A 26800-nucleotide genomic window follows, 5' to 3' on the forward strand; every position below is an offset into this window, starting at 1 on the left:
GAGAAATCCGGTCATTAATATTGTGTGATATGTGAAAAGCATCTTGAAAGGGTAATAAATAGAGAATGGGTTTGAAGTGTTTTGTGAAGTTTGCAAAAGTAACCACATCTGTACATCATGAAGGTCCTAGAAATGCAAGAGCTGAAATGCTGAATCTGGAAAAAGAAGTGAGATTTCTTTAGGTACTAACACAACTCACAGGAAGTGCTGACCTCCAAGGGTGTGCAAATTACTCAGGTTTTGTAATTTTTAGTGTTCTCCATTTTCTCTAAGGCAAATGCTCTAGCAGGGATTTTTTTGGTGACTAGGCATTGGATCATTTGAAATAAATCACCTGTACTTCTTTAAACTAGAGTTCCTATCAGTATGTACTCATAAAAAAGAGATCTGGTTAAAAACAAAAAAGATGCAGAACAAAAACTTTGATTCAGCAAGATTTTGAATACTCTGGGTCATTTCCATGTCACACAAGCACAAACTGATGCTTAGCTGTATGAGTTAACTTTGACAAAATTGCTCATGTGTATAAAGCGCTTTGTCCTTAATTTTGTTAGTGCCCAGTGCTTGACACTTACTGGGGTTAAGTCCTTTGATCTTGTTCTGTTCAAAATTATGAAAAGCATCAGTTTTCAGGAAAAGCAAGGAGAATATGTGCTAGGTGTCTTCAGTGTGCAATTGCAGTGGAAATATTAAATATAAATGGAATAAAAGAGAAAAACAGGGCTAGTTTAGAATTGGATATGAATTATCTGCATTGAAAAGAGGTCTCTTTTGGGGAACCAGGCTGATACTTCCTGTATTTATTTATTGAAGGAGTTTGTGTATAAAATTTCTAGAGCAGTGATGATTTATTTCTGAAACAACACAAGCATTTTCATCAGTCTAGTATTTTACCAACTCAGTATATTCACCTGAAAATAGAGGCATATAGTTGAAAGACAGAGGTTAGGTGAAGCCAAGCTCAGTACTGAGAAGATACATACAGGTATTCAAATGTTGTATAGGTGAGTAAAAGAAAGAACGTTTCAGTCATGTTCAAATTTTGAACAAACACATCTGGTGTCCCAGCTGTTTATCCTGTGTCAAATAATGCTATTGGACCAGCTGAAAAACCATAATCATAACCATAATCATAAATTACAATAATAAAAGTTCTTGGATTTAAAGGTTTTAATGTGTGTGTGCATAGAGTAATGAAAATGCATTTAGAACATAAAATTGTACGCAAAGAGTAGAGAAATAAAAATACTTGACAAGTTAATTCTTAAGTTTTTCTCAAAAAATTAGAAATGAGAAAGTTAACGTCATGTAGAGTTGGATTAATAATCATCAGTTACATATTTTTTTTAAAGTTTTGCTACTCACTATCTTATAAAATTAGCATTCTGCAAATTTGCCACTTGGTGGTGCCACATTGATTTATAAATCACAGATGTGAGCTAAGATGAGCTGTTGAAGTTGTTTCTGAGGAGTGTACACTAAGAGATGTATAAATTTGGTTGGAAAACTTTGATTCTGTGACAGTGGCGGTGCAGCTGCGTTCAGCAGCAGTTCTGGCCTCCATTCCTCAAGCCCCATATCTAGAGTCCTCCTCTGTCCCTCCAGTACAAAAGACAGTAAGTACATAACAAAGCTACATCTATGAGGATGGAGTTTCTGGAACGTTTCTCCCATACCTTGCATCCAGCCAAAAATAGATTGGATTCAGTGATATTCCAGAAATAGTGCGGAATATGGCTTTGGGGTCTCTGGGGGCAGCTGCAGGTGTGCTGCAAGGGGTAGTATTTTTGTAGGTGTTTGACTAAAGTACTTCTTGTCCAGTTATGGTTTTAACACTGCCAAAATTTTTACGTATTTATCACTGAGGTCTGTTTCCTTGAATTGAAGGAAGGGCAATGATTATCCTAAATGTAAATATAAACAAAAAGACTCATGCAATTAAATTTTCCTCCATCTCTCAGTTGCCGGGCTGCTCTTCAGCAGGCTTGAAGTTCCTGTGTTTTATTAAAATTTCTGAATTTGTCACAGTGTTTCAGTGTTACCAGTGATTGGCATTGAAGAATGTTTGCACCAGACTTAACAACTTTTTTTTTTTTTCTTTTTCTCTCTTAATACTGCAGTTCCAAAAGAATTGGTGGAGCTTCACTTGAAACTGATGAGAAAGATTGGGAAGTCTGTCACAGCAGACAGATGGGAAAAATATTTGATCAAGGTACAATATGCACATTGTATTATCCTGCAATGCTGGAATATGGTTATGATGAGTAGTTGTGTGAGCAATCCCTGGTATGAATTATAGTGAGCCTTGGGCTGTGCTGTGGCCAGCACTGATGTGTGTGCCCAGACTGTAGTTGCATCAGATCCCAGCTTAACTTTCAGTCTGCCTAGGCTTGTGTAAAAAAATATCTGAAAATAGGCATTATCTTCTGCATGTAAAAGAGTATCCACCTTCATACTTGGTAGGAAAAATACTTTTTTGAGCATTAAGACACTAAATAAAGAAGATTTAGTAGCTTATAAGTGGGCTAAATCAAGCAGAGAGATTTACACAGTAACAATTCATTTGTATATCAATCGTGGATATAATTTAATGTGATTTGGTTGGTATTCATACAGGAACTAACCATATAGAGGTCTTTTAGCACATGTTAATAATAAAAGAAGGTATTGCAGTGATTTATATCTGCATGCTCAGAATGGCACAGCTAAGATGAAAATGTAGTTATGCATCAGTAAAAACAGAGCATCCTGTTGTTTTACATAATTCTGTCTTGGTATTTTAATTGCTGCTGTGCCATTGTTGACACTTCACATGCAAATAGTTTTCAGTTTAAGTAATTTACACTTCTTCAGAATATCAAAATATATGGATAGTCAAAATTAATAGGTTACCATTTCCCCGCTGGATATGTTCCACGTGTCTTTCCATCCACAGAATGGCAATCTTATTATTGTCTGTACAGCCACAATCACATCTTGCTTAGAAATACAGCATCGTGGTAATAGCAACCATACAAATAATGGCATTTGGCAAATCCAGTTGCAGTTTGCCTCCTCAAGTGCTATGTATAAGCTTTACAGAGACAGGAAATTTTCTTGAGGTTTGTGTAGCCTTAAGATGACAAAGTTTTTAGGACTGGGAATATGTTGGGGAATAACCTGGTGAAGAACCTTAAATTAACTCTAATCCCTTACCCAGTTGTAAAGTATTGATGATATTTTTAAAAAATAATTATGTAATAATTTATGTAACTTCTGTATACTTTCTGTATTACCAAGTACTGTGGTTATTGAATTATGTTAAATTCCCTAATAAACCCAAAAACCATTGCAGCAAACTGAGAAAACCCAACTCTGAGTCGAGAACTTATGTACCCCATTGAAACCACTTATCAGTTGTGTTGTGAGGAGAAAGCAGAGGGATAAAACAAGTTTATGAGGGAGTAGTTTGGAAAATCTTCTTCAGCAGGCATTAAAAAGATGGGGAAGCAGTAAGGAAACCTTCCCTTACACCCCTGTTAAGACCAAGTAAGTGTTAATTAATTCGACTTCATTTAACAGTCTCCAGAGCTAACTTGAAGTTTATTCTGGACAGCGGTTCAAAGTAACCTTGAAGAACAAAGGAATTTGACTATAACTAATTAGAAAGGCATGCTAATATTGTCCTGATTTCGAAGGAGTATAATTAATTTAGAAAAACAAGTAAGAGCATTGGGAAATGTCACAAAAGCCAGGAAAAACTGAAAAGATGTGAGACCACTGAGAGCATTCTTCCCTGATACCAGCAGTATTGTTCTACATATTATTGATACACTCTAAGAGGCAAAGTTGACCTGTTTTCCCTTTGTTAGGAACTACTAATGTGTTTCTTTGCTAAAACAGGGTTTGACATTTTCTACATGTGACCATGTTCTTACTTAGGCAGAAACTTTTTGTGGAGAACTTACATGCACAAATATTAAGAATATGTATGTATTACTATGTTTTGTTTATATACCAACTATTTATAAAATGTATTTCATTTGACTGTTGTGCTTATAAAGAGTATGATAAAAATTGTCTCTAAGATATGGCTGATATTTTGACAGATGAATATATTTTGGGATAGGAAGTGAACATGGTAGTTGAGAGTTCTTTCCCTTCCCTCTTCTGTGGGTGAACAACCCAAGTCACCAGCATGCTCACTAGTCTTTTTCTGGCAGAAAATGGCTGTAGGGCTCCAGGAATCTGACTTTTCTCCTCTGTATAGGGAATGTATGTGGTCATGTATGACTGACATAAAGAAATGGCTTGTCCTAAACATTCCAAAAACTACAAGGAACTGTCTATCTTAGCTGTTCTTTGAGAAACAAGTAGTTAAGTCACACTGAATTGTCTCCTGACAAAATGCTCTATTTGACTATTGTCAAACATATTTTGCATTTTTATACAGATAAGATTTCTCTGGACTGGTCCATTTGGAACCTTCAATCCGAAATCAGCGTGTTCTGGATACACTTGTCTTTTCCAATTATTAGAATTCAGGCATCTGTAGTCCCACCCAAACAGGCTCCTCTGCTATGTCTTTCACCTTCCTATTTTTGTTGTTTAAAGTGACCATTTTGAACATGCCAATAGTAAGTGTCGGGTGCCATCGTAGCTTCTTTGGAAATATTTGAGAGAGTGAGCTGTTCCAGCATCTCTTGCAGGGTGGGAAGGTGCTGACCACCCTTAAGCCTGCAGAAGCCAGCTGCTCCTGCAAGCAGCAGGTTTTTGATCAGTGTGAAACATACCCTCAGTGAAGGCAAAGACAAGATTTCAGCAGAGCCTAAATCAATGAGATGTGTAGTTCAGGGTTGTGACAGTACTTGTCAGGAGAAAGCACAATTATCTGGGTTTTAATTGTCAAAACGTAGTCATTTCAGTTTGAACAGATACTTCCTCAGCTGTGGTGTCTCATAGCTCTTGCTTTGACAGTCACACACTTCCATAGCACATACTTATTGCTTTCATACTTACTGAGTAAGTAATGAACGGCAACTGGCATATGCCCTGAGCAAGGGTTTTGATGTATAGTTTCCCAGTGTTCTTCACATTGCATAGTTGAATATGAGAGAGAAAGTAGAGTAACCTCGTTCTGTGAGTGGGCAGCATTTGTCTCCTGCTGTGAGCTTTGGCTTTGCATCAGAGAAGTCCCTGTGTAGTGTTCCTTAACCTCAGAGCAAGAAAATCTGCTCTTCAGCAGGATCCCTTGTGACCAGAGTGCTCTTTGGTGTTCTCTGTAGGTTGTAGTTTAAAGTCACAGTATGATTTGTGGTGGCTGAGGTGATCTAACTGCAGTCTTACCCTTGGACCACTTAAGAACTGGTGTTAGTACTAGGGATTGTAGAGGGTCAGTAATATGGCCCAGGCGATAGTGGAGGGGTAGCAACCCCTTTTTTTGGTTGGAGTCCAGGCAGATCTGCTAATCTGTGCTTCTGGTGGGTAAAATGTAGGGTTATTTTTGCTGCTGTTTCCGGAGAAAGCTGCTTTCAGATGTGATTGACAGGTTTCTAAGTAGCTTGGTGACTATATCTTGTTTTTAATAATAATTTGGTGATTAGGAGACTATGCTGTTTTGATTGAGTCCATCCTTGCAGACTGAAGGGCAGCAGCACCTCATGTGTTGATTTGGACAATTGTGATTCAGCAGTGACACTTCAAAATAATCTCAGCTGGTAGTGTAGCTGTGATCAGCTTTCACCTCCTCATGGATATTTCCACTGGAATAGCCTCACTGTCTGGAGATCCTGCCATGTGTCCTCAGCTGATGAGTAGCTTGTCTCCGATCATGAGAGATGTCTTAAACTTGTCTGAGTTGTTTAGGAGGAGAGGGAATTCCTTCTTCACCTTTATTATTGGAGCTCATGCTAATTCAATCTATTTATCCTCTATGGCCACTTCTTTTTGTGTTATTTTTTTCCCCCCTTATTAGTGTGGTTGAATTTATTTGCTCTAAGTAAATTGAAATTGGCTATACTTAAAATATTTTAAAATATCTATCAAACAGCTTAAAGCCCAAGGTATTTTCTGAAGAATAATAATTCTACCACGTGGAGTGAGTAGCAGTTGCATTTGTTATCTGCACTACAGTTGAAGGACTTAGGGGGCCCCAAGAGACCCTGGCAGCTTATGTGCTAAGTGCTGTAAGGAGATGTAATAAGAAATGCTGTCGACTTCTGAGAATTTATATTCTAAACAGACAGAAATAGCAAAATGTGAGATATTTTGCACAGCAAAGACAAGAATGCCTTCCCAATCCAGAGATGTGCTATCTAATTTAGGATGTTTGAAGAATGTGGTGGTCATCAGGGCCTTGATGATCTGCTCTTCCATGGAGGTGCACCAGTGCTTTCTAAGCTACCTCAGTTTTATTTTTTGTGTGAGGCTTTCTGACTGCAATCCCAAGGAGATTATGTATAATGAGTTACCACAGTAAAGTACTGTTAATAAAAAATTTTAAAGTTGCTTTTATCTCCTAACCCTGGAAATGTGCTTATTTTGTTTGTGACAGATATGCCAAGAATTCAACAGCACTTGGGCTTGGGAGATGGAAAAAAAAGGATACCTAGAAATGAGTGTTGAATGCAAACTGGGAATTCTGAAGGTACACATTCATCAGCTAAGATTCTAAATTACTTTTTTCTCGCTCAGGTATCTTGGAGATTTAGCTTCCTCACTCACTTAAATGTCTTGCAAATTCAACTTGATGGAACCATAAGTGCATATATTAAATAGAGAGCTGATCTTGGAACTGACATCATATTCATTATTGGAATAGACCCGAGCAGCATGTAACACTTTGGTTGCGTATTTTTCACACTTTGTATGGCAGTAGTTTTGTGCTTACTGTTTTTTCAACAGCTATTTGTCTTTGCAGTATACACTTCTAAAAATGTATGTTATCTCGCTGAATTCCAAAGGCAAAGATGGGACTTAATCCTTTTAAGTCTTGAGAAAACTGTCAGGGTTGGTTCCAAGTTATGTATGACTTTTAGTGTAGAATGAGAGCTTGTACTATGTAATAAAATTTAGAACAAGCTTTCTAAGCTGGCCAGAAAAAAACAAAACAAACCTTGTCTCTCATTTAAAAACGACATGGTCTGGAAAAAGCTGATAGCTACAGCTGACACACAGATCCAACAGGGAGAGGCCTAAAAAGAAGTTCCAAATTACACTGAAAGGAAGTGAGCTGATTTTCTTCTTTCTCTTTATGTTTTTGATATTTTAACAGTCTTTCTACTTTCTCACTTTTTCAGTATCTCTGTGAATGTCAGTTTGATGACAATCTCAAGTTTAAGAATATCATTAACGAGGAGGATGCTGATGCCATGCGTCTGCAGCCCATTGGTCGGGACAAGGATGGTCTGATGTACTGGTATCAGCTGGATCAAGAGCATAATGTCAGGATGTACATAGAAGAACAGGATGACCAGGATGGATCCACATGGAAGTGCATTGTTAGGTATTCTTTTTTTTTTTTCCTTTTTCTTGTAGGATTTTTAACTATTTGTGACTGGGACTCAGAAATGTATTTCAGTAACTCTTTGTTTCTCACAGAGTAGAACTCCTGACAGTGGAATTTTCTGCCTTCACACCTATGTTCTAGTGAAAAATCATATAGAGAAATAACTTGCTGATTTGTTGGTAACAGCTATCATATAATTTTTTTCCTGCTTAATTGAACTACAATGAATATATAGAAAGGGTACCAAGAGAAGACACTCTTAAGAATGACGGCTCCATATTGCTTACTGGCCAGCTAAATGTCTTAGAAAATAAAATACTCTTGCTTCTTTAACTTCGGTTTTATTCAGAAAGTAGCAAGTGGAAAGATGTGGTTTTGGGGTAATTATATTGCAATTACTCCTGTTGGAGGAAATCTGTAGTAGATCAAGGAGATGGTCAGAGAACCGGAGCCTCTCCTATGAAGACAGGCTGAGACAGTTGGGGTTGTCCAGCCTGGAGAAGAGAAGGATCCAGAGAGACCTCAGAGCCCCTTCCAAAACACAAAGGGGGTCAAGAAAGGTAGAGAAGAACTTTTTACAGAGTTGTGTACTGGTAAGACAAGGGGGAATGGCTTCAAAATGACAGAGGGCAGGTTTAGACTTGATATTAGGAGGAAATCCTTTACTGTGAGGGTGGTGAGGCACTGACACAGGCTGCCCAGAGAACTTGTGGCTACCCGACCCCAGGAAGTGTTCAAGACCAGGTTAGATGGGGCTTTGAGCAACCTGGTCTAGTGGAAGCAGTCGCTGCCCATGGCAGGGAAGTTGGAACTAGATGGTCTTTGAAAGTCCATTCCAACTCAAACCATCTGCAGGTTATTTACTGCCATAACTTTAGTTTAAACTTAATGTTTAAACCAGTATTTTAAACATTACTAGCATTACTTCTGGTTACATCTAGACAGCTGCTGTGGGTGAATAAAGTAAATGTATGTAAACAAACAGATCAGGAGCTGAGCGGTGTTAATCTCTTTTGTGCATTATAGACTCCAAAGATCATTGCCAAAAGTGGAAGAAATCAGGGTTCTACTCCACACTCACAGCAGAAAGCCACAGTAATGCACTGAGAAATCTGAAATGGTTTTAAAACGTGAGATTCCACATCTCAGGGTTGTTGCAAACCTCCTTTCTTTCTGTAAATCTGGAGACAACGAATTGCTGAACATTGACTTTGAAAAAGTAATGCGAGAGCCTTATTATTCTAGTCCATTATGAAAACAATGACTGTTCAATCATGGCTCAAATTTTTTATACATAAAGGTTTTTTTTAACAGTTAGATATGCAGCTTAAACAAGGAGTTACAGTGAACTGAGATTCACATTTATACAGATGTGCACCAACATTTTCTTGCTGTCATAACTCCAGTAACTGGAGGTTTCTAGACAACTTGGTGGTGCTTACTACGTGTACTTAGGATGCACACTTGCAAAAAGTATCTAAATTATTTTGCTAGTTGCTTTTGAAAATTTCACTTAAATGGTGTGGTTGCTTCTTTGGTGCATGAGCAGAAAGCTATAACTTCTCTGTTGAGAGAAAAAAGAAATAGCAAAGTAAAATCAGTGAGAATTGGCTGGAGGATAATGAATACAAGAATAATAGTAGCAACTTGGATTCAGACCCAACAGGAATTGAGTTGAGATAGATAAGTAGATAAGGTCCTTCCAAAAACATAATTTTATTTTGGTATGGATAAATGTGAAGGCTTCTGACTGCAAAGTTCCAGCCATTCTGGTTGGACGAGCATTTCACTGTGCTTGTGTTTTCATTATATAACTCTATAAGGTTTTCAGGGTAATGTTCATTTAAGGAGATAATGTTTGTTTATTTTTCATTAATCCTTTTGGGGTAAGTAAGTGGCTTATCAGGCTGTATGTTTTTTCACTTCTAGAAACCGCAATGAGCTTGCCGAGACCCTTGAGCTCTTGAAAGCACAAATTGATCCTGCCCTGTTGAAAAATAACAATTCTCAACAGGAGAACTCATCACGTGAAAGTCCAAGCATAGAAGATGAAGATGCCAAAAAGGGTGAAGAAGCAGCTACACAAGGTTTTCTGCCTTCTTATCTCAAATTTTAAATGTTGTGATGTGGCAATGTTAGACTTTTCAGCTTCATGAAAAGTTACTTTGTTAGATTAGGACTTTTTAAAAAAGAGAAAAAATGTTTCTGTTCGAAGTAAATCAAGTAAATATTGAATCCTTTGAAATTATAAATATTTTTTTTAGTTTTTTAGTGCATTTTTAAACTCAAGAATTTATTTATAAGAAGAGAGCTATGTACAAATTGTTTCCTAGGTAATTTTTTTTTTTATTTTTGCTGTACCCTTTGTATAATATTGTAAATACTCATCATTGTATGTTTTTGTGGGGCACTGAACTGTTGCCAAACTTTTCTTGTTCTAGCAACATTAAAATTTGAAAAAGAAAAAAATCTACTCGTGCAATGCCATGATTGAAATCAATATAGTATTGGGCGTGGTGTTTATTCTTGCTTTTGAGTTTGAATCAGACAAATATAGGTTATTTCCTCAAATGTTTCACAATCAGCATGATTTTTCAAGAAGACATGAGATTAAGTTAAAGCAATTAAAAATACTAAAATACTATAGAAGTGAAGCTGTCCTTACCTATCTCCACTGTATTGTTATTAGAATCATAGAATCATTTAGGTTGGAAAAGATCTCTAAGATCAAAGCAAAGAACTTTTTTCTTTCCTTATTATCATGTCATTGCACATAATCTACTAACTTGCTGACTTGTTGGTTTGTGCATTGGTTTTACTAGGTATCAGTTAGCTTGAAGTATTTTATGTTATAAGAATCTGATCTTTTTTCAGGTCATGAAAAAAGAGCTAAAAGCTTATTATTCCAAGTAATTTTACCCCAGTTTTACTACCTCGTATTATTATTTTGTTAAAATACAGACAAATATTTTCACAATCAGAAACAAGATTTAAGTATTACAGTGCGTTTGTAGGTGTTTTTTTCAAATGTGTATGATTTAATTGGATATATGGAATTAGTTGGGGCCTGTCTTGATTCTGAATACCAAAGAGAAAGACCTGGCATTTTATTCGCATTCTTTGTGCAACAAACAGTGTAGAACAGAAAAAATAAATGAAACATTTAGATAAATTTGGAGTTGTTGTGAAAGCATTAAAAGAAGATTGTAGAAATGGCAGTGAATTGTGACAATCACCAGCACAATTGTCTCTCAGTCTTAGACATTGCTAATGTCTAATTCCACATGTAAGTGCCAGCACAACCTGCACGGTTACTGACACTGCAGAATTAATTCCATGTATTGATTTTGCCTTTGTCTCAATCAAACTGAATCATCTAAATGACATCTCTTCTTCAGATACGATTTTACTTTACCTTGAATTCAGGAGCAGTCATTTGAAAACATTTCAATGAATGTCCACCTTGTAGATAATTCCCCAAATCCTGTGGCACACTCACCTGGCTCAGTGCTTGCATTAGGCTGAGTATTGGTGCAAAATCATCCCTAAGCACTAGTTGCAGAACCACAGAATAGTTTGGAATGGAAGGGACCTTTAAAGGCCGTTTAGTCAAACCTCCCTGCAATGAGCAGAGATGTCTTAAACTGTATCAGAGTTGCTCAGAACCCCGTCCAGGCTGACCTTGAATGTTTCCAGGAATGGGACAACCACCACCTCTCTGGGGAACCTCTGCCATTGTTTCACCTACCTAATTGTAAAAAACTTCTTCCTAATATCTAATCTAAACCTACCCTCTCTTAGTGTAAAACCATTCCCCCTTGTCCTGTCACTTCATGCACTTGTCAAAATTCCAGCTCTCTTGTAGCCCCTTTAGGTACTGGAAGGGGCTCTGAGGTCTCCACAGAGCCTTCTCTTCTGCAGCTTGAACAAGCCCAACTCTCTCAAGCCTATCTTCATAGCAGAGGTGCTCCAGCCCTCTGAGCATCTTTGTGATCTCCTCTGGACTCACTCCAGCAGGTCTCTGTCTCATATATGTAGTGAATAATGAAATTATTTACATTTGCAGTGATTGAAGTGCTGTCAGTGTATTCACAGAGCACTACTTAAAGTCTTTCAGTTGAGAAGCTGTAGTTTTTCTTCCTTGTAGTCTAAGGATTGCACTCAAAGCCCTACTAAGGTGCAGTGAAAACATATCAGAATATGTTGCTGTTTGCAACATATACTTGTTTGCTTTGGCCACTTTCCATGCAGCATTAAATTAGTTCATACAAAAATATGGTAAACTGACCCAGTGCTTACATATTTTCTACTGGCCTAATTGATTGACTCAAATAGCATTAAGAAAACTTGTGCTTTGACCGAGTAATTTTGTATACATATGAAATGCTTTATGAGAAGTTCACAGAGTTTACCTGTAGAACATCTGATGGTTTTCAGTATGGAGAAGTTTTGGGATTCTGGTGATCCTTAATGAAGTTTGGGAGGAAGCAGTAGGTGAAGGGAAGAAATGGTTGGACAAAGTTTAGACAGAAGTGTAGGGAAGCTGAAAGAATTCAGACATAGAAAAAAATATCTCATTTTCACTGTTAAAGATCTTTACAGAGGCAGCTTTTTCTTTTTTTACAAGGGCTCTGAGTGGGGATCACTTCTATGAAGGGGAAAAAACCAGTCTTGAGCCTTCAAAATGTTACCATTTCTGGTGCCTTATAGATGCATCTTTCACTGCTATACTAATGCTGAGATTTATATGGGTACATGCATTGTATTTGAAAATATTATAAAATCTGTGAATTCTTCCTCACTGCTCTTTTCTAGAATGCTTTTTTTCTTTGATGTAATTGTTAACTGTCATGTACTGTCCCATGTATATTTCTAACTACTTTGGAAAGCTCTCATCATGGAAAAAAAACTATACTAGCTTGGATTGAGAGGGGCAAGGTAGAAGGAAAAAAAATAATCTTTTTGTTTGCAGTTATGGCACACTCGCGAAAGCATCTTTCAGGTGGTAGGAGCTGCTGCTCTGGTGTATATATAGTGATACTGTATTTGCTTTTTCTAATTAGTTCTATTGCTGGCTGACACAAATCAGATAAAAAAACCTTAGGTATCAAGAGGCTATGGTAATGACAAATAACGAGTTTAAGCATATAATTACAGACTAACTCTATGGTTTATTCTGACTGCTGGAACTGTACTTCAGGCCCTAATAATCTAAAACTGAGTTAACAAAGTGGAATAACCTGATTGTTTAATCTCTGCAGGTTTTTCTAGCATATGCTTTATTCACTGCTTGTTTTAAAAAGAGTAGATGAACTGGGTGTAGAATATTGTCTGTATGTAAGAGATGTAGTCATTGCCCAAGAACCTGGATGAATTTTGCCATAAGCCATAATGCTGAATGTCTTTTCTCCGAACTGTTGAAGTACGATAGTTAAGAATATCTTGAAATAAAACCACGTACAAACAGGAGACTGACTTCTCTGAGGAATTTCACTTGAAGGCTACGGAATCCTAGACTGTGTTCTGTTTTCTGAAATAGTCCAGAAACTCAAGTGAGACTTCAGGTCTCTGCTAGGTTTTATTTATCCTCTGAAAGTATTGTGGTACAACTGAAGAAGGGGCTGGGATGTCTGTTGAAAGAAGCATAAATCTAGAGTTCTGCTGCTGGCTTCTGAAATTTAGGTTTATCTTGATATATAATTAAACTGAACAGTGATTCTACAGCTAAAAATTGTCAGCCCACTCGTTTAATGACAGTGTTAGACAAGCGAGATTTCAAGTAATTGAACAAGAGAAGATTCCTTTGTGTGAGACTTAGGGCTGTTGGTTTTTTTAGATATGCTTTTGTTTTGATGATGTTCTTTGTAATCCTGGAGGTCCCCTGGTTGTTTCATAGCTATTTTTCTCTGTCAACAGAAAATCAGTTAAAAATCAAAGAAGAAAAAGAGCAGGTGGAGGAACAGTCAGTGGAATCAGAAAGCCTTCCTCCTCCTGTGGTCAAAGAAGATGAAAATATGCTGAAAATTGAGAAAGTGGAAGAAAAGGAAATTATAAAATTGCCAGTAATAGTAAAATTAGAGAAACCTTCAGAACACAATGAAGAAAAGCAAACTGTCAAAGAAGAAAGTGACTCCTTTAAAGAAAATGTCAAGCCTGTTAAAGTAGAGGTAAAGGAAAACAAAACAGAACCCAAAGACCTAAAAGAAGTAAAAAGCTGTTCGGACAAAATAGCAGTTCATGAGCCAGAGAGGCTAGAATTTTGTGTTAATGTCAAAACTCCCCAAGAAATTATGGAGAAATCTGTGGAAGAAAGTGAAAAACTTAAAAATGACCAGCAGGCAAAAATACCACTTAAAAAGCGAGAGATCAAGCTGACGGATGACTATGACAGTCCGATAAAGGGGCCCCTGTGTAAATGTGTTACTCCAACAAAGGATGTCTTGAAGGAAGAAGGGAAACCAGAAGAAGAAGCTTTTAAGAGAGTCCCTACAATTACTGCTTTATGTCCTGATGGGAAAGTGCTAGTAAATGGAGAGGTTAGCTGTGAAAAAATAACCCCAAGCGTCATTCAAAACAATAAGTCAGAACACTCTGCTGGTGCAAAGGAAGACAGCAGCTCACTGAAAGAGAAAAATGGAAAAAGTGGGGAAAACCTATCAGACTCCCTAAACTCTATAAAAACGTGTGAGATTGAGAAAAATTCAGTAAGTGTGCTGAAAGAGACTGGAGCTGTGGTCTCTGAGGTTTCTAATCAGAAAGTGCCTTCAAAGGAGGAATCTAGTCCTGTGGAAAAAGAGTCCCTTGACAGCACAACTACTGAAACAGTAGCAGAAGAGTCTTCGAACTCTGAAGACTGTGCCAAAACAACTGAAGAGAAACCAGCAACCAATATCAAAGAGGACAACCCACTGCCTCCCAAAGAATGTTCAGAGAAGCTGGAGACGTCCCCAAGTGCATCTGCTCCTGAGGAACTGCCCACGCTTACACTGGCTGATGAAGACACTTTGGAAAGTAAAGGTGAGTCTGAGGAGAAAACCGATTCTCCAAAAGCTGCTGAGGTACCTCCTGCATCTGCTTCTCCTGTTACTGTGGAGAAACCTGTTTTGGAAAAGGAGGACTCTGATAGTAAAACGGCTCTACCTGAGGAGAGCAAAGTAGAAGAAAAATCCAGCCTTGAAAAACAAGAGGAAGAGCCAAATACCGCCAAAACAGAGCCAGATGGATTAGATGATGCTCATGCATCTAATCTACAGGACTCCTCAGAGAGCAAAAAGGAATCTCCACTACCTAAAAGCAAATTTAAATATAAGCTAGTTTCTGAAGAAGAAAGCTGTGCAACAGAGAACAAGGAAATAACTTCTGAAAGACAGAAAGAAGGAATTAAATTAACAATCAGGATCTCTAGTCGGAAGAAAAAGACAGAAACACCGCCAGAAGAGGTCAGCATTGGCCGCACATTAAGGCGCTCTCCAAGAATATCCAAGCCTACTCCAAAAGTTGCGGAGACTCGGGATCAGAAGACTGAGAAGAAGCGAACTGAAGAGGAAGAGGAGAAACCTACAGCAGCACAAAAAGCAGAACGAAAAGAAGATGCAAAAAAACAAGAGAAGGAGACAAATTCTAAGGTTAACAAGGTAATACAGTTTTATTACCTGGGAATAGAGAATACCGGCAGTCTTATCTATAAGGATATACACTTACATAGGAATATTGAAGAATATGTTCCTTTTGTCAGTTTTTGCAAGAAACTAGCTTTGCAATTCAGTTAGTGGACTCAACCAATTTTGCAACACCCCTGTAAGAGAGTGCTAATATCTGTTGACTTACCAGTTTGTAAAATCTGTCACTTGAACCAACCTAAGTAGACCAAATCAATTGGAGAGAATTCTAAAAACTGACATGATCAGACATGAGTCTGTCTGGCTGAGTGGCTGAATGGAGACTCGTAGCTCCTGTGGATTTACTAGATGGATACTTGTTGGTGTCTGGTTGGTCAGGATGATCATAAGCTAAAAAGGAACCAACAAATGGTAAAGAATAAAAATATTATCACTTCTATTTCTAGGTGAAGCCAAAGTTATTGTTGTGGTGAGCTCCTGATATAATTTAGCTTTTCTCATGTGGAATACCCATTTTAATTTGGGTGGAGGTATTTTTTTTCATGATTAACTTTCGTTTATGCAGCATAGATCTTTAAAAGTGCATCAGGGAAATATATCTGTGGCAGTTTGAGCCACATTAGAAAATCCAAAATCCAATTTCCAGGCTTCCCCACCCCTTCCCACAATTTATCCCAACACCGAAGAGAAAACTTTTAGGCCAGAGGCTTCTATAGGGGAAGGGGGAAGTATATACATTTATTTACACAAATAAATACTATACAAACTAAAGGCAACTATATATTTATTATTACACTTCTATCAGTCCTTTTAAACCCCTCCCTTTAACTTTAGTCCAGGAGAAACCTTTCAAGGCTGATATGTAACGCAGTCTTTCTCTTGTGGGAGTGTTCAAGGCCCCCTGAACACTCCCTCACCAACCTTCAGCTCTTTGCTACAGTCTTTTCTCCTCATGAAGTCCAAGAAGGTAGTTCTGAGTCCTTTCTCCTCGGTCCCATGTCAGTCTCTGCTGTGTCATTCTCTCTCTCTCAGTCTCATACCTTGGTTTGCTGCTGCTGTAGCTTATCACAGTAGGCGTTGGAATCTTCATTCTTCCAAGTCAGTTTTCGGCTGCCCCCGGTCAAAACCTCAGCTGGGCAACTCCCAAGCCCTTGGCCCATCTCCAGTTTCTTGCCTGGGATTCTTCTCCCTGGCGATCGAGCCTCCTCCGGCCCATTTCTTGGCTCAGCTTCAATACTAAGCCTTGCATCCACTCCCACTTAAACAGTGAGAGGGAAAAACAGCCCACTTCTGCAGCTTGGCTGCAAAGGGGGGGAAGGAGAGGGCCTGGCTGCAAGGCCTGCCTCTCTGTCCTCGCTTACCAGTTGTTTTGTGAGTTGTGTCCCTCACAAACACTCACTCACTCCAATGCTGTCTCTAACTTTGACCTAGGCAGAGTTGGGGGGCCGCAGGGTTCCCCTCTCTCCCCCGCATGGGGAAGAAGGAGCCCAGCCACCCCCTGGCCTTCTACACCTACACACAGCAGACACCAACAGAGAGATACTGCCAACAGCTTCCAGTGGCTGTGTATTATATGATTTTTTAGCAGAAGCGAACAAGATGAGTGGTGATTGGCTCTCCAGGGAACACTGCCCTGGCACCCAATCACCTCTGAACCCCCCAACTCCCGGGGGGGACATCTCAAACCATGACAATATCACAGAAAGTTAAACATACATTTGTATAGTGTGCTTCTGAGTCTGTGTATTTATAAACACCTTTTATTAATTTATTTTCTGTTTTTTCTGGATATGGAGTACAAAAGGGAAACAAGGAATAATGAGTTTGTATTTTTAAAGTGCCCTCTTTTTATATCAACTTGTAAAATCCTGTCACTTTTTCCAGTGCAGCACATTTTTGACTGATTTTGTAGTTTTACCAAAGCATTCACTCATTTAGCAAGTTTCTTTCACATACTGCTATGTTGAATAACCTTCATAAATGGAACAAACAGTTGATTTTTCAGTGAATGGTAGCATCTATACTGAAAAAAATCTGTCATAAAAAATTTTCCATTTAAATATTTTAATTAAAAAAAGAAAATAAACAAAAGTAACACTGATTGCAAGTCCTGTAAGTGGTTAGAATTTTGAAGTACTGTTGCTACAGGTGTTTTAACTTGATCTCTATTTTGAAAGATGAAGAGATCAGAAGATGCTTGCTTTTCTACAGAAGTTCTAAAATAATTATGATAGAGGAAGAAGTTTGAAGCTGTTAAGCTGTTATTTGATCAAGATAAAAAAATACCAAATTCTTTAATAGCCTATTTTATGTCCTTGGGTTACTTTTCTTTTTAAAGAAGGGTCTCTAAAAAACAGATTTGAAATGATGATGATGTATGATGAAGCCAAAATCTAAACTAATATTATAATAGATTTTAAATACTTTTGCTACTGAAGCTTATGGAACAGTAAAATCCCTTAAAGAGGTGGAAATTAATGTTAAGAACCTGAAACAAAATTTTACCAATATGACAATTTTACCAATATGCTGTGGTACAAGTTAATTCTGCAAGAGAAATAAAATATTTTGTATGTTTTAGTTTATTCAACTCATTCAAATCTATGAGTAGTTAAGTCAAAATTGAAAAAATGCTTTGAGTTGAAAAAGCTGGAAAAGTTATTTTCTTTTTTCAATATCTTTGAGGAGGGTGGAATTGTGAGAGAACGATGGCTGTAAGAAACAAGTCAGTCAACAGGAATAAAAGTTTCTTCTGTTTGGCATGTTGCTTTAAATCTAAAATACCTTAGTTGCACAAAGTATTTTTAATTCAAAATAGGCTTCTGAATTTTATTTGGAACCTGTTTTTCATTCAAAATATGGTAGTAAATATGATAGAAAGGGGGTAGAGGCTCTTTTGATTATCAAAAAAGAAGTATCAACTAAATCACTTTTCACTTAAGAAAAATAATGGAAAACTATAAATGTGAAAGAAGACCTAGATATAGGCTACGTCCTTAAAAGATGCAGTGATTTTATTTCAGAAACAAACATGTTTTCTGAAATAAATAATATAAAAGGCTTAAACTGTATGAGGGGACAGCGGGACAGAAAAAAGATCCTCTTTGAGTAGAGGCAAGCTATTGTCAGAAAGAAAGTTTAAATGTGGAATTTACCATGTTCACTACCGAGTTTACCTTGTCAAAATAGCTAAAAATGAGCTGAGTGAAAAAAATTACCTTCTTTTAAATCTCACTTGAAAATTTCTGTACATAGATGCAATTTTTTTCTCCCTTTATCCTGTTGCATTTTAAGGATCTTGGAAAGAGAATTTATTCATTGAAATACTCTGCTGTAAATTTACTGCAGCTGTTCTGACTGAAATGAGTCACTTTAGAGACAAATATTTTTTAAGATCCGGGAAGAAACTCTTCTGAGCTTCTTTCCTGTTTTTTCTTTGAAATGGTGTCTCTTACAGAAAAGCAAAGTTCGGTGGACTGGTACACGAACACGTGGCAGGTGGAAATACTCAAGTAATGAAGAAAGTGAGGACTCAGAGAGCGAAAAAAACTCTGATGAGGAGGAAGAAGAGGAAGAAGAGGAGGAAGAAGAAGTTGCACCTGCTGATGACGATGAGCCGTGCAAGAAGTGTGGCCTTCCCAATCACCCTGAGCTGGTAAGTTTTTGGGGAAAGCTTCTGTGGGCTGTTGTGTCAGACTTGGTGGATTGGCTTTGATGGTGTCTGAGGGCACATCAGCCTTTGGGATGGCTGTACATAGGAGAGTACTTTCTAGGTTTTAGCTGGTAAACTCACAAAAGCAGGTGAGTTACCTTTGATAAGGAGGGAAGGAAGTTATTTTTTCTGTTTTCCACCACAAAAATATCGTCTTTTATGAGGTATTAATGCAATTTAGCCCATTGAGAATTAATCTGGGTGAGGCTTTAGGTTGTGCCTGCAATTGCAATAAATACAGAGGAGACAGCATTAAAAAGAACCCCAACAGTGTCATGTCTGCTTTCCAGTGTCACATGACATGGCCACAGCTATGGTCATCCTCATTGGATGTAGCTGCACATCACCCTGAGGACTGAGTACAGCAAAATCCCAGACAGAAAGAGCACAGTGAGCTTTTACTATTTCTCATGGTTATGGTTCCTGTTCATCTGTGGTAGATACTATGGATTCCTGTTTATCTGGGAAACCATCATATGCAGTCCTGATATGAATCCACAAAGTAAGCCCACTCTAGGGTGTGTGACAGATATCCTGACATAGCTGAGGCAAAGTTTGACCTTTAGAATGTTAGAGATAAATATTTCAGTAAATACACACACAGCTTATGCCAGCTTTGTTCCTCAGTTTTAAGGAAAGGGATATCTCATATTTTACCCAACTAAGTATGAACTCTAATAGTTGCCTAGTTCTGGATGCCCCTGAGAGCCTGTAAGGCTTTGTCCCTACTGTCCGGGTCATAAAATCATCCTGACTGAGGAAAAAGGCCAGGTTTCCTGCACGAGGATATCAGTGCACAAGGAAAACAGCTCATACCCCATCTTGTTCAGATGGAGTTTTCCACTTAGTCTAGGATCTGGAAAGCGTTACCAGATTCTACACTAAGGGCACACAGTCTATGTAGTCCAGTAGTATTAAGTACTGAGAAGGCATAGTAAGAGGAAATCTGGTGTTAAAATGAAAAATCGTGATACATAAACTTCTCCATAAAAATCACTCTTGGCCCTGGAAATGCACTACAGAGGGTTTTTTTGTTTGTTTTGGCACAGTCCAAAGTATAAAGCGCTTCTGTGTTGGCTGGGGAAATAGTTCTGGAGCTTGTTACTTGTTGTGAATGCCAAAAGATACTTATGATGTATTTCCACAGATTTTGTTGTGTGACTCTTGTGACAGTGGATACCACACAGCCTGCCTTCGCCCTCCGTTGATGATAATCCCTGATGGAGAGTGGTTCTGCCCACCTTGCCAGCATGTAAGGTTCCTATGTGACTTCACTCTTCTCCTTTACAGCTTCGCTTGTGGTTGTGGAGATTTACTCGGACTCTTAACAAGTTCTTTCTATGATCTCTTTTTTTCCTGTTAACAGATAGACTGGGATGAGTGGTAGGACTGCTGATCTTCCCTCCTGTCCATTAGTAAAACTGAGTTTTGTGACCTGGTTTTCTCTTTTCTGCTAGTTTATGTTGCTGACTTGTAGATGGGAATCTTCAGCCACACTGATTATCTCCCATCTCTGGTTAAATCATCTCAAGACTAGTATAGATAGAATGTCTTATTTTTTCCCAAAAGAAACGTTTTCATCCTGGAGGCAGAAGCAGTAGACAGTGAGGGATGGATCAGTGGCCAGAGCAAGCAGCTGTTTCTTAAGTACTTACTCCTTTTTCAGAGACATATGCTCAGAAGCTGGTTACAGAAAGCTGCTATTTCAAATGAGTTTTGGTATAGTTTACTTCTGCTGGGAAGGCCAGGGTTGTTCTTGTCAGGTAATAGATGAGTATGAACACTTCAAGGTTGGAAGGTGCTTCTGCCAAAAAAAAATATCTGGGCATGTGTCCAATTTGGTTTAATGTACATCTAAAGTAGCAAGGTTTGCAGGCATGGCACATGGGAGGATAAGCAGAATGTGTGTGACACTGTTCTTGTTAAATTAAAGGGAAACCACTCATGCACATTTTCAGAATAATCTGCCTGATCCCAACCCCCTTCCTTGCTTTTAGAGAAATTCTTTGACGAAAGGGCTGTTGCCCTAAAATAAGCTAGTGACATTGGGCATGACATGACTGTATTTGTCATTGATTTTTAGTTATGTCTTCTGAGGAGTATTTTTAAGTACTGATGATCTTGAATATGTAAGAATGCTTTCTCTACAGTTGTAGTTAGAGCATCTCCTTGCTCTGTTGCTGTTAGGTACTCTTTAATATGAAAAATGACAGATTTGTAAAAGTGAGAAGATCATCCTTGGAAATAATATAATGAGACCATTAACATGTAATAAGGCACAGTTTATCCATTACAAGTAATTCTTACATATGGCTTCTTGAGTATTAGGTAGTGTTCTAAGATATGGAACATTTGGTAAGAAAATGATCCTGCTTTATGCTGCAGTGTCCACAACCTCATGTGTTCTCCAAAGATTAAGATAAGGGACAAACAGGATTCACTCTGTGTATGCACTCAGCTTTGTGTGTTCATACGATCTATGTCTGTGCAATCCTCAAATTTCTTTGAGACCAAGTTGTAAATACCAACAAAAACATGCTAATTTAGAAATATGTTTATTCTAAACATCATTAATATGATGTTTATGCACACTGCTTCCTGCATTAAATACCAGTTACTGGGAGGATGCATCTCTATTCCCATTCATAGAATCGTGGAATGGTTCAGTTTGGAAGGGACCTTAAAGATCATCTACTTCCAACCCCACTGCCATGGGTAGGTACACCTTCCATTAGACCCAGTTGCTCCAAGCCCCATCCAGCCTGGCCTTGATGGTGAAGCACATGTGTTTTAGGAAGACACTCTCTATTGTAAAACCTTGTTCACTGAAGAGGAGCCTCCAGCGTAGCGAGGCACTCACACTTCTTCCAGACAAATACATAGTGAATGAAGTGTCTGAACATTATTTCAATGTCAAAATAGTTCGTTATGAAAGAAACTTTTTGTGTTTGCTTCCTTTAGAAATTACTCTGTGAGAAATTAGAAGAACAATTACAAGATCTGGATGTCGTCTTAAAAAAGAAGGAACGTGCGGAACGCAGGTACTATTGTCTGGTACTGACTTTTCTCCAGAGGTCATCCACGTTAATGTAGGGTTTGAGTCTTGTGCTTTAGATTCTGTTAAACTTTGCCAAATTTACAAGATTCTGTAATTGGTGTAGTACAGCGAGTCAGCGAAGTTGCAGCTTTGAATGAAATTTTGTGTCCACTCCTGCCAATACTAAAGGCTAAATGCACACTGATTTAATGCATTTAGGAACAACAGCCTTAATATTTGGAACATCCTATCTGCAGTTTTCAGACCTGAAAAGGAGGAACATAAAACACAGTCTGCATAATTTATACCTTTTAGGACATATATTGAGTATTTTGCAGAATTTAATAACATCTGTATGCATTATTAAACAGAATTTTGCATGAGTTTTATCTTAAAAGGCAAATTTCAGCAGAAGGTGACACCCTTTTATAGAAAGTAATTGAGCAGCCTTATATTTGTGGCAGGTACTGTAATATTACGTGGGATGTAGTGAGTCAGTGCTGGGAAGAGCAAAGTACAGTCTGTGTCTACTTTCAGCTTCCTTCAAATCTGTTATTGCTGTTGCAGCAGCAACAAGGATAGTGACAGATCAGGTACCAACTGTTTCTAATGTCACTAATTCTGCTCAGACTGTATCTGGATCACACTGTGGTAAAATTATCCATGGCTTGCCAATTCTGCTGAATTTGTAGCTTTGGGAATGAAACTATTAGCTATTTTTATGAGTGAGCTCAGCTTACACACAGCCTCCATCTGTGCAGTAGTACAGGACACACAGGAACTGTGTCTGCTGCTTTGCTTTGTGGTGGGAATGCTCATTAGTAGTGAACAATATTTTTGGTCCTACTTTGGTAAACATTCTGCTGGCAAAAATTACATGGAATGCAAGCTTTTTCCAGTTTGTCCTGCTTTCTTGAAATCACCAGTGTTGCATAAAAACACAATGATCTAACAGGAGAGCATACAGTTGATATCATAGCAGTTTTCAGTGTCTGAAACAGATGTCTTACAACCATTTTGCAATTTGATCCTCGTACTAAATAAGGCGTTATGTTGTATATCATAAAATTGAGGTTCTATTTTTTAGAGTTTTCTATAAAGTTTCTTTAAAAGAGAAATGAGCTTGGGTTATAATAGACACTTTGATACAATAGTTGAATATTGAAGCCTTCCAACTTAATGATGGTGTATTTTAGCAAATAATAAGGTAAAAAAGGCTGAAGAATCATAATGTTAGAGGAAATTACAGTCTTTATAACAGCTCAGTGTATAAGTTAAAACAAATTGGTTGTTTGGGGCACAAAAATACTTGAATGCAGTGTTTCTGAAAACTCACAGTATGTGGTGTCTTTTTGGCAAAGAGAAGAAATCCAACTCTGTCATTATGGATCTGTCTACTTAATAGATTCTTTGAACCAGTTGGTTGTTCCTGCTCAGATCTAAGATCTGGCACTTATCCATTTTGGATCACATCCTGTCTTTACATAAATTTTCCAGGTGTGATTTGAATTCCTGTTTTATTTTTCAGCACCTCCAAGATTGGTGGTAGTTATGGATCTAACAGTGTAATCTTCATAATGTTAATATTTTTCAGTTGTTTTTTACTTGCTTTTTACACCCCAAGTTCAATCATTTCTGCAGTGCCCACAATCTTCAAATACTGTTGATTGTCAGAACTCTTTGGAGATCTCTTATATTATACATGCAGGAAAATGTAATCATATGAGAATTAGCACATAATCCCAGCTAAAACAACTGTTTTCTCTTGGAACATCCTCTTGAGATATTTCTGCCTAGTGATAGTAAGAGCTTCAAACGGTGCTAACTACAGCATTGTTGTAGATATATTCAGTCTTTCTGTAAGCTTATTTTCACTTTTTTTCTCTCCTAAAGAAAAGAGCGATTGGTGTATGTGGGTATCAGTATCGAGAACATCATTCCACCTCAGGTAAGTTACTGCCTCTATGTTGTATTATGGTTTTATTTTCCAATCTGCTCAGGGAAAAAGTTTCTCAGTGGTGTGTCAGAAGTGGTAGTAGCATCTTGGAAAGAAAAATCAATCTATATGCAGGTCAGAAATAATTCTAGACTCTTTTAGACTGAATATAGCAGAGAAACCATGGGAGCTTTATGGTGTTTATTAGAGCCAACTTATGCCACACACTCTGTCAGTAAGCAATCTCAGAATTGCCTTCCTACCCATTACAACTGGGTTTTGAATTGAGTGCTCCAATATTCAGTACTTTATAAAGGTGGGATTCAGTTATTTAACTCTGGTGTTTACTGTATAGTTATCTAGCTCTGAGATAATTGTCATAGCTTTCCTTTGGAACGGATGGCAACAAACACTTTTGGCTTATAATTCAGAGGGAATCTGTAGTATCTCTTAGCAGCATAGCATTTGCCTTCAACAAATGGATGTTACGGTCGCATGTGATTAAAAACTATAAACATTTATTGTTTCATTAACATATGCTTTTATATGGTTTCCCTTGACAGAAGAGGAAAAATACTTTTACTCACATGGAGAACAGCCTCTTCTCACTTCTTAAATACATTTTAAAGCCATTCTCTTGAAGTCTTAGCCAAATGCTTTCATCTAGAATGATATAATCTGTTGTATACAGTTTAGAATGAAACTTTAGTTTGTTTTAAACGTAGACTTTCCACACTGCCTGACTGTAACAAGGCCAACTTTCTCTCCCTGTCTCTGGATAACAGAAAAATGATAACAGATTTTACAAACTTGCCAAAGAGTCTATGCTTGGGAGAAAATATTTGAAAAATAAAGACTAGGGGTGGATTACTTTTCTTTTAAATTAATAACTTGGAAACAGTGTAATAAAACTAACCTACATGGAACCTTATTGAAAGTGCACCATGTAGAGGTGTCCCTGTGCTCAGTACATAGAGATGCTGGCCACAGTTGGCTCAGCTGACACATTTACTAGTCCTGGGAGTGTCACCCGAGGCAGGATCTCAGCGTTGCAGTGTGAGCACAGTGATACAGTAGGCTGAACCTTTAAACTCTGTGTTTGGGAAGTTATGTAGCCAGTAAGGGTGAGATGTGCAAGTGTTCACTTGAACTGCTGTAACAAGTTATTATATTAGAAGCCAAAATGTGCTGTGTTGGGCATATGAGCTTTCTAGATGGTATGAATATCTGAATCACATTACTTCAGTCATAATGAGTGCAAAGATATGTCTTTTTGACAATTCTGTCTTACCTGAACAGGAACCAGAAATACCTGAAGGTCAGGAAGAAAAGAAGAAAGATTCCAAAAAGCCCAAATCAAAACTGCTTGAAAGGAGATCTACCAGAACCCGAAAGTGCATAAGCTACAGGTCAGCAACTTGTTTAAATGGCTTGTACAGCAGAAGTCATACAAGTGCTTTCTTTCTGAGTCACCCCACCACTTCTCACACGCACTTTTACATTTAAAAGAAAAGTCCAACTAAAGTGTCTTTGTTTTTTCCTCTGAATACTAGTTATGCTTGGTGGTTGTGACAGCATGAGGTGGTATAGTGAAGGGATGATGCATAAAAAAAATAAAAATGTGTATGGTACTTTGTTCAGGAATACTGGAGAAGGTCTTGGCGTTACTGCAGTTTCTGGAGTGAATTAAAGCAGGTGAATCAAACCTCTTCTTTCTCTTGCAAGGGAGACTTATGCTTGTGTCTAAAGGTCTTCAGTTCCTTGCTTTCTTCCCCCTCCCCACCTTGCACATTCTTTTCATGAAAGGAGCATGAAACTTAAAATGTAATTATGAGACAGTACATCTAAAAATGGTCTGTAACTCTTTAGGGAAATTTTGATAAGAATGCAGTTAGTCAATGAAAACGCAAGATATTTAAATTCTGTGCATTCTGAAAGTATGACAGGTTACCTAAGGTTTCCAAAATTCAGCATGATCTTATTAATGTCTTTTGTTCCCAGTGTATTACCAATATTATTTTTATATAACTAAATAATACTTTTAAACACTCCGTATCTTCTTCAGTCCACCAGGCAAGTAGGATACCTTTGGGATTAGAAAAGAATGTGGTTGCCTGAGAGCTTGTGTTTTTTTGTCCCAGATGCATTAGGAAGATTTAAAAAATACTTTCCAGTACTTTATGCAGACCTTTATCATCAAAAATGAGAACATTACAATATTGGAACAATAAGCCTTCCAACAATAACCATCATTGAACTTAGTCTGGTTTTGCTGCTGAGGAGAGGCATTCCAGCCTGGCCAGAAAACCTGGCCTGACCTTGCTTAGTGATTGATTTTTGGTACCTTTTTACACGAACAGCAGAAGTCACACTAAAGAAAATGCCATTGCTGCTTTGGGAAATTAAATATTCCTGTAAGGAACATTATGCTACAGGCAAGATTATATAGATTTGCTGTTATGTTAATGACAGGTCAGGCAGCATCTGACCAAGAGAAAAAACCCCTTAACACTAGGGTATGTAGCACAACTGGAGCAGGACCCATGTTGTGCAAAGACAATATTTTTTATTGGAAGTAATGTTCTTGGAAAAATCAATCTTCTGATACAAAATGGTAAGAGTTTTTCTTACAGACTACGCCATACACATAACTTTGAGTGGGTGAAAATATTGCATGTATCAGTGTGTCAGATTTATATGTCCACAGTGAAGTCCCCACTGGTGTCTCTGAGAATTGTGTGTGCTTTCCCTCAGCAGGGGAAAATAAATGCTAAATGCCTTATTCTGCTTACAGACAGATCTGTACTGTGGAGCATCCTGGTTGTCTAAAGATCTGTAATCCCTTTGTATCACCCAAGTCATTTCTTGAGTCCTCCTGCGAGCAAGTTAGCAAAAACCTGCACCACGAATAAAGCAGCAGCAGAAGAAATTATGTTCCATTACACTTAATGGACAAGTGAGCTGTCAACTTGTGGCTGAGCTCAGGTTATTTGTTAGCAGTGATTTGACA

General features: G+C 37.9%; 1 protein-coding gene across 1 annotated transcript in view; it reads left to right on the forward strand.

Annotated features, from left to right (window-relative positions):
- Positions 1-26800, forward strand: part of RSF1 (remodeling and spacing factor 1) — a 59114-nt gene that overhangs the window by 21963 nt on the left and 10351 nt on the right. The window contains exons 2-11 of the mRNA XM_027667693.1: positions 2121-2212; positions 6533-6625; positions 7278-7483; positions 9416-9573; positions 13403-15120; positions 18563-18760; positions 19965-20069; positions 21779-21858; positions 23748-23802; positions 25090-25199. Of these exons, the coding sequence (XP_027523494.1) occupies positions 2121-2212; positions 6533-6625; positions 7278-7483; positions 9416-9573; positions 13403-15120; positions 18563-18760; positions 19965-20069; positions 21779-21858; positions 23748-23802; positions 25090-25199 (2815 nt within the window). The remainder of the gene's footprint in view (positions 1-2120; positions 2213-6532; positions 6626-7277; positions 7484-9415; positions 9574-13402; positions 15121-18562; positions 18761-19964; positions 20070-21778; positions 21859-23747; positions 23803-25089; positions 25200-26800) is intronic.

This window comes from Corapipo altera, unplaced genomic scaffold (genome assembly GCF_003945725.1).
Source record: "Corapipo altera isolate COAL_440 unplaced genomic scaffold, ASM394572v1 0, whole genome shotgun sequence".
Lineage (NCBI taxonomy): Eukaryota > Metazoa > Chordata > Aves > Passeriformes > Pipridae > Corapipo > Corapipo altera.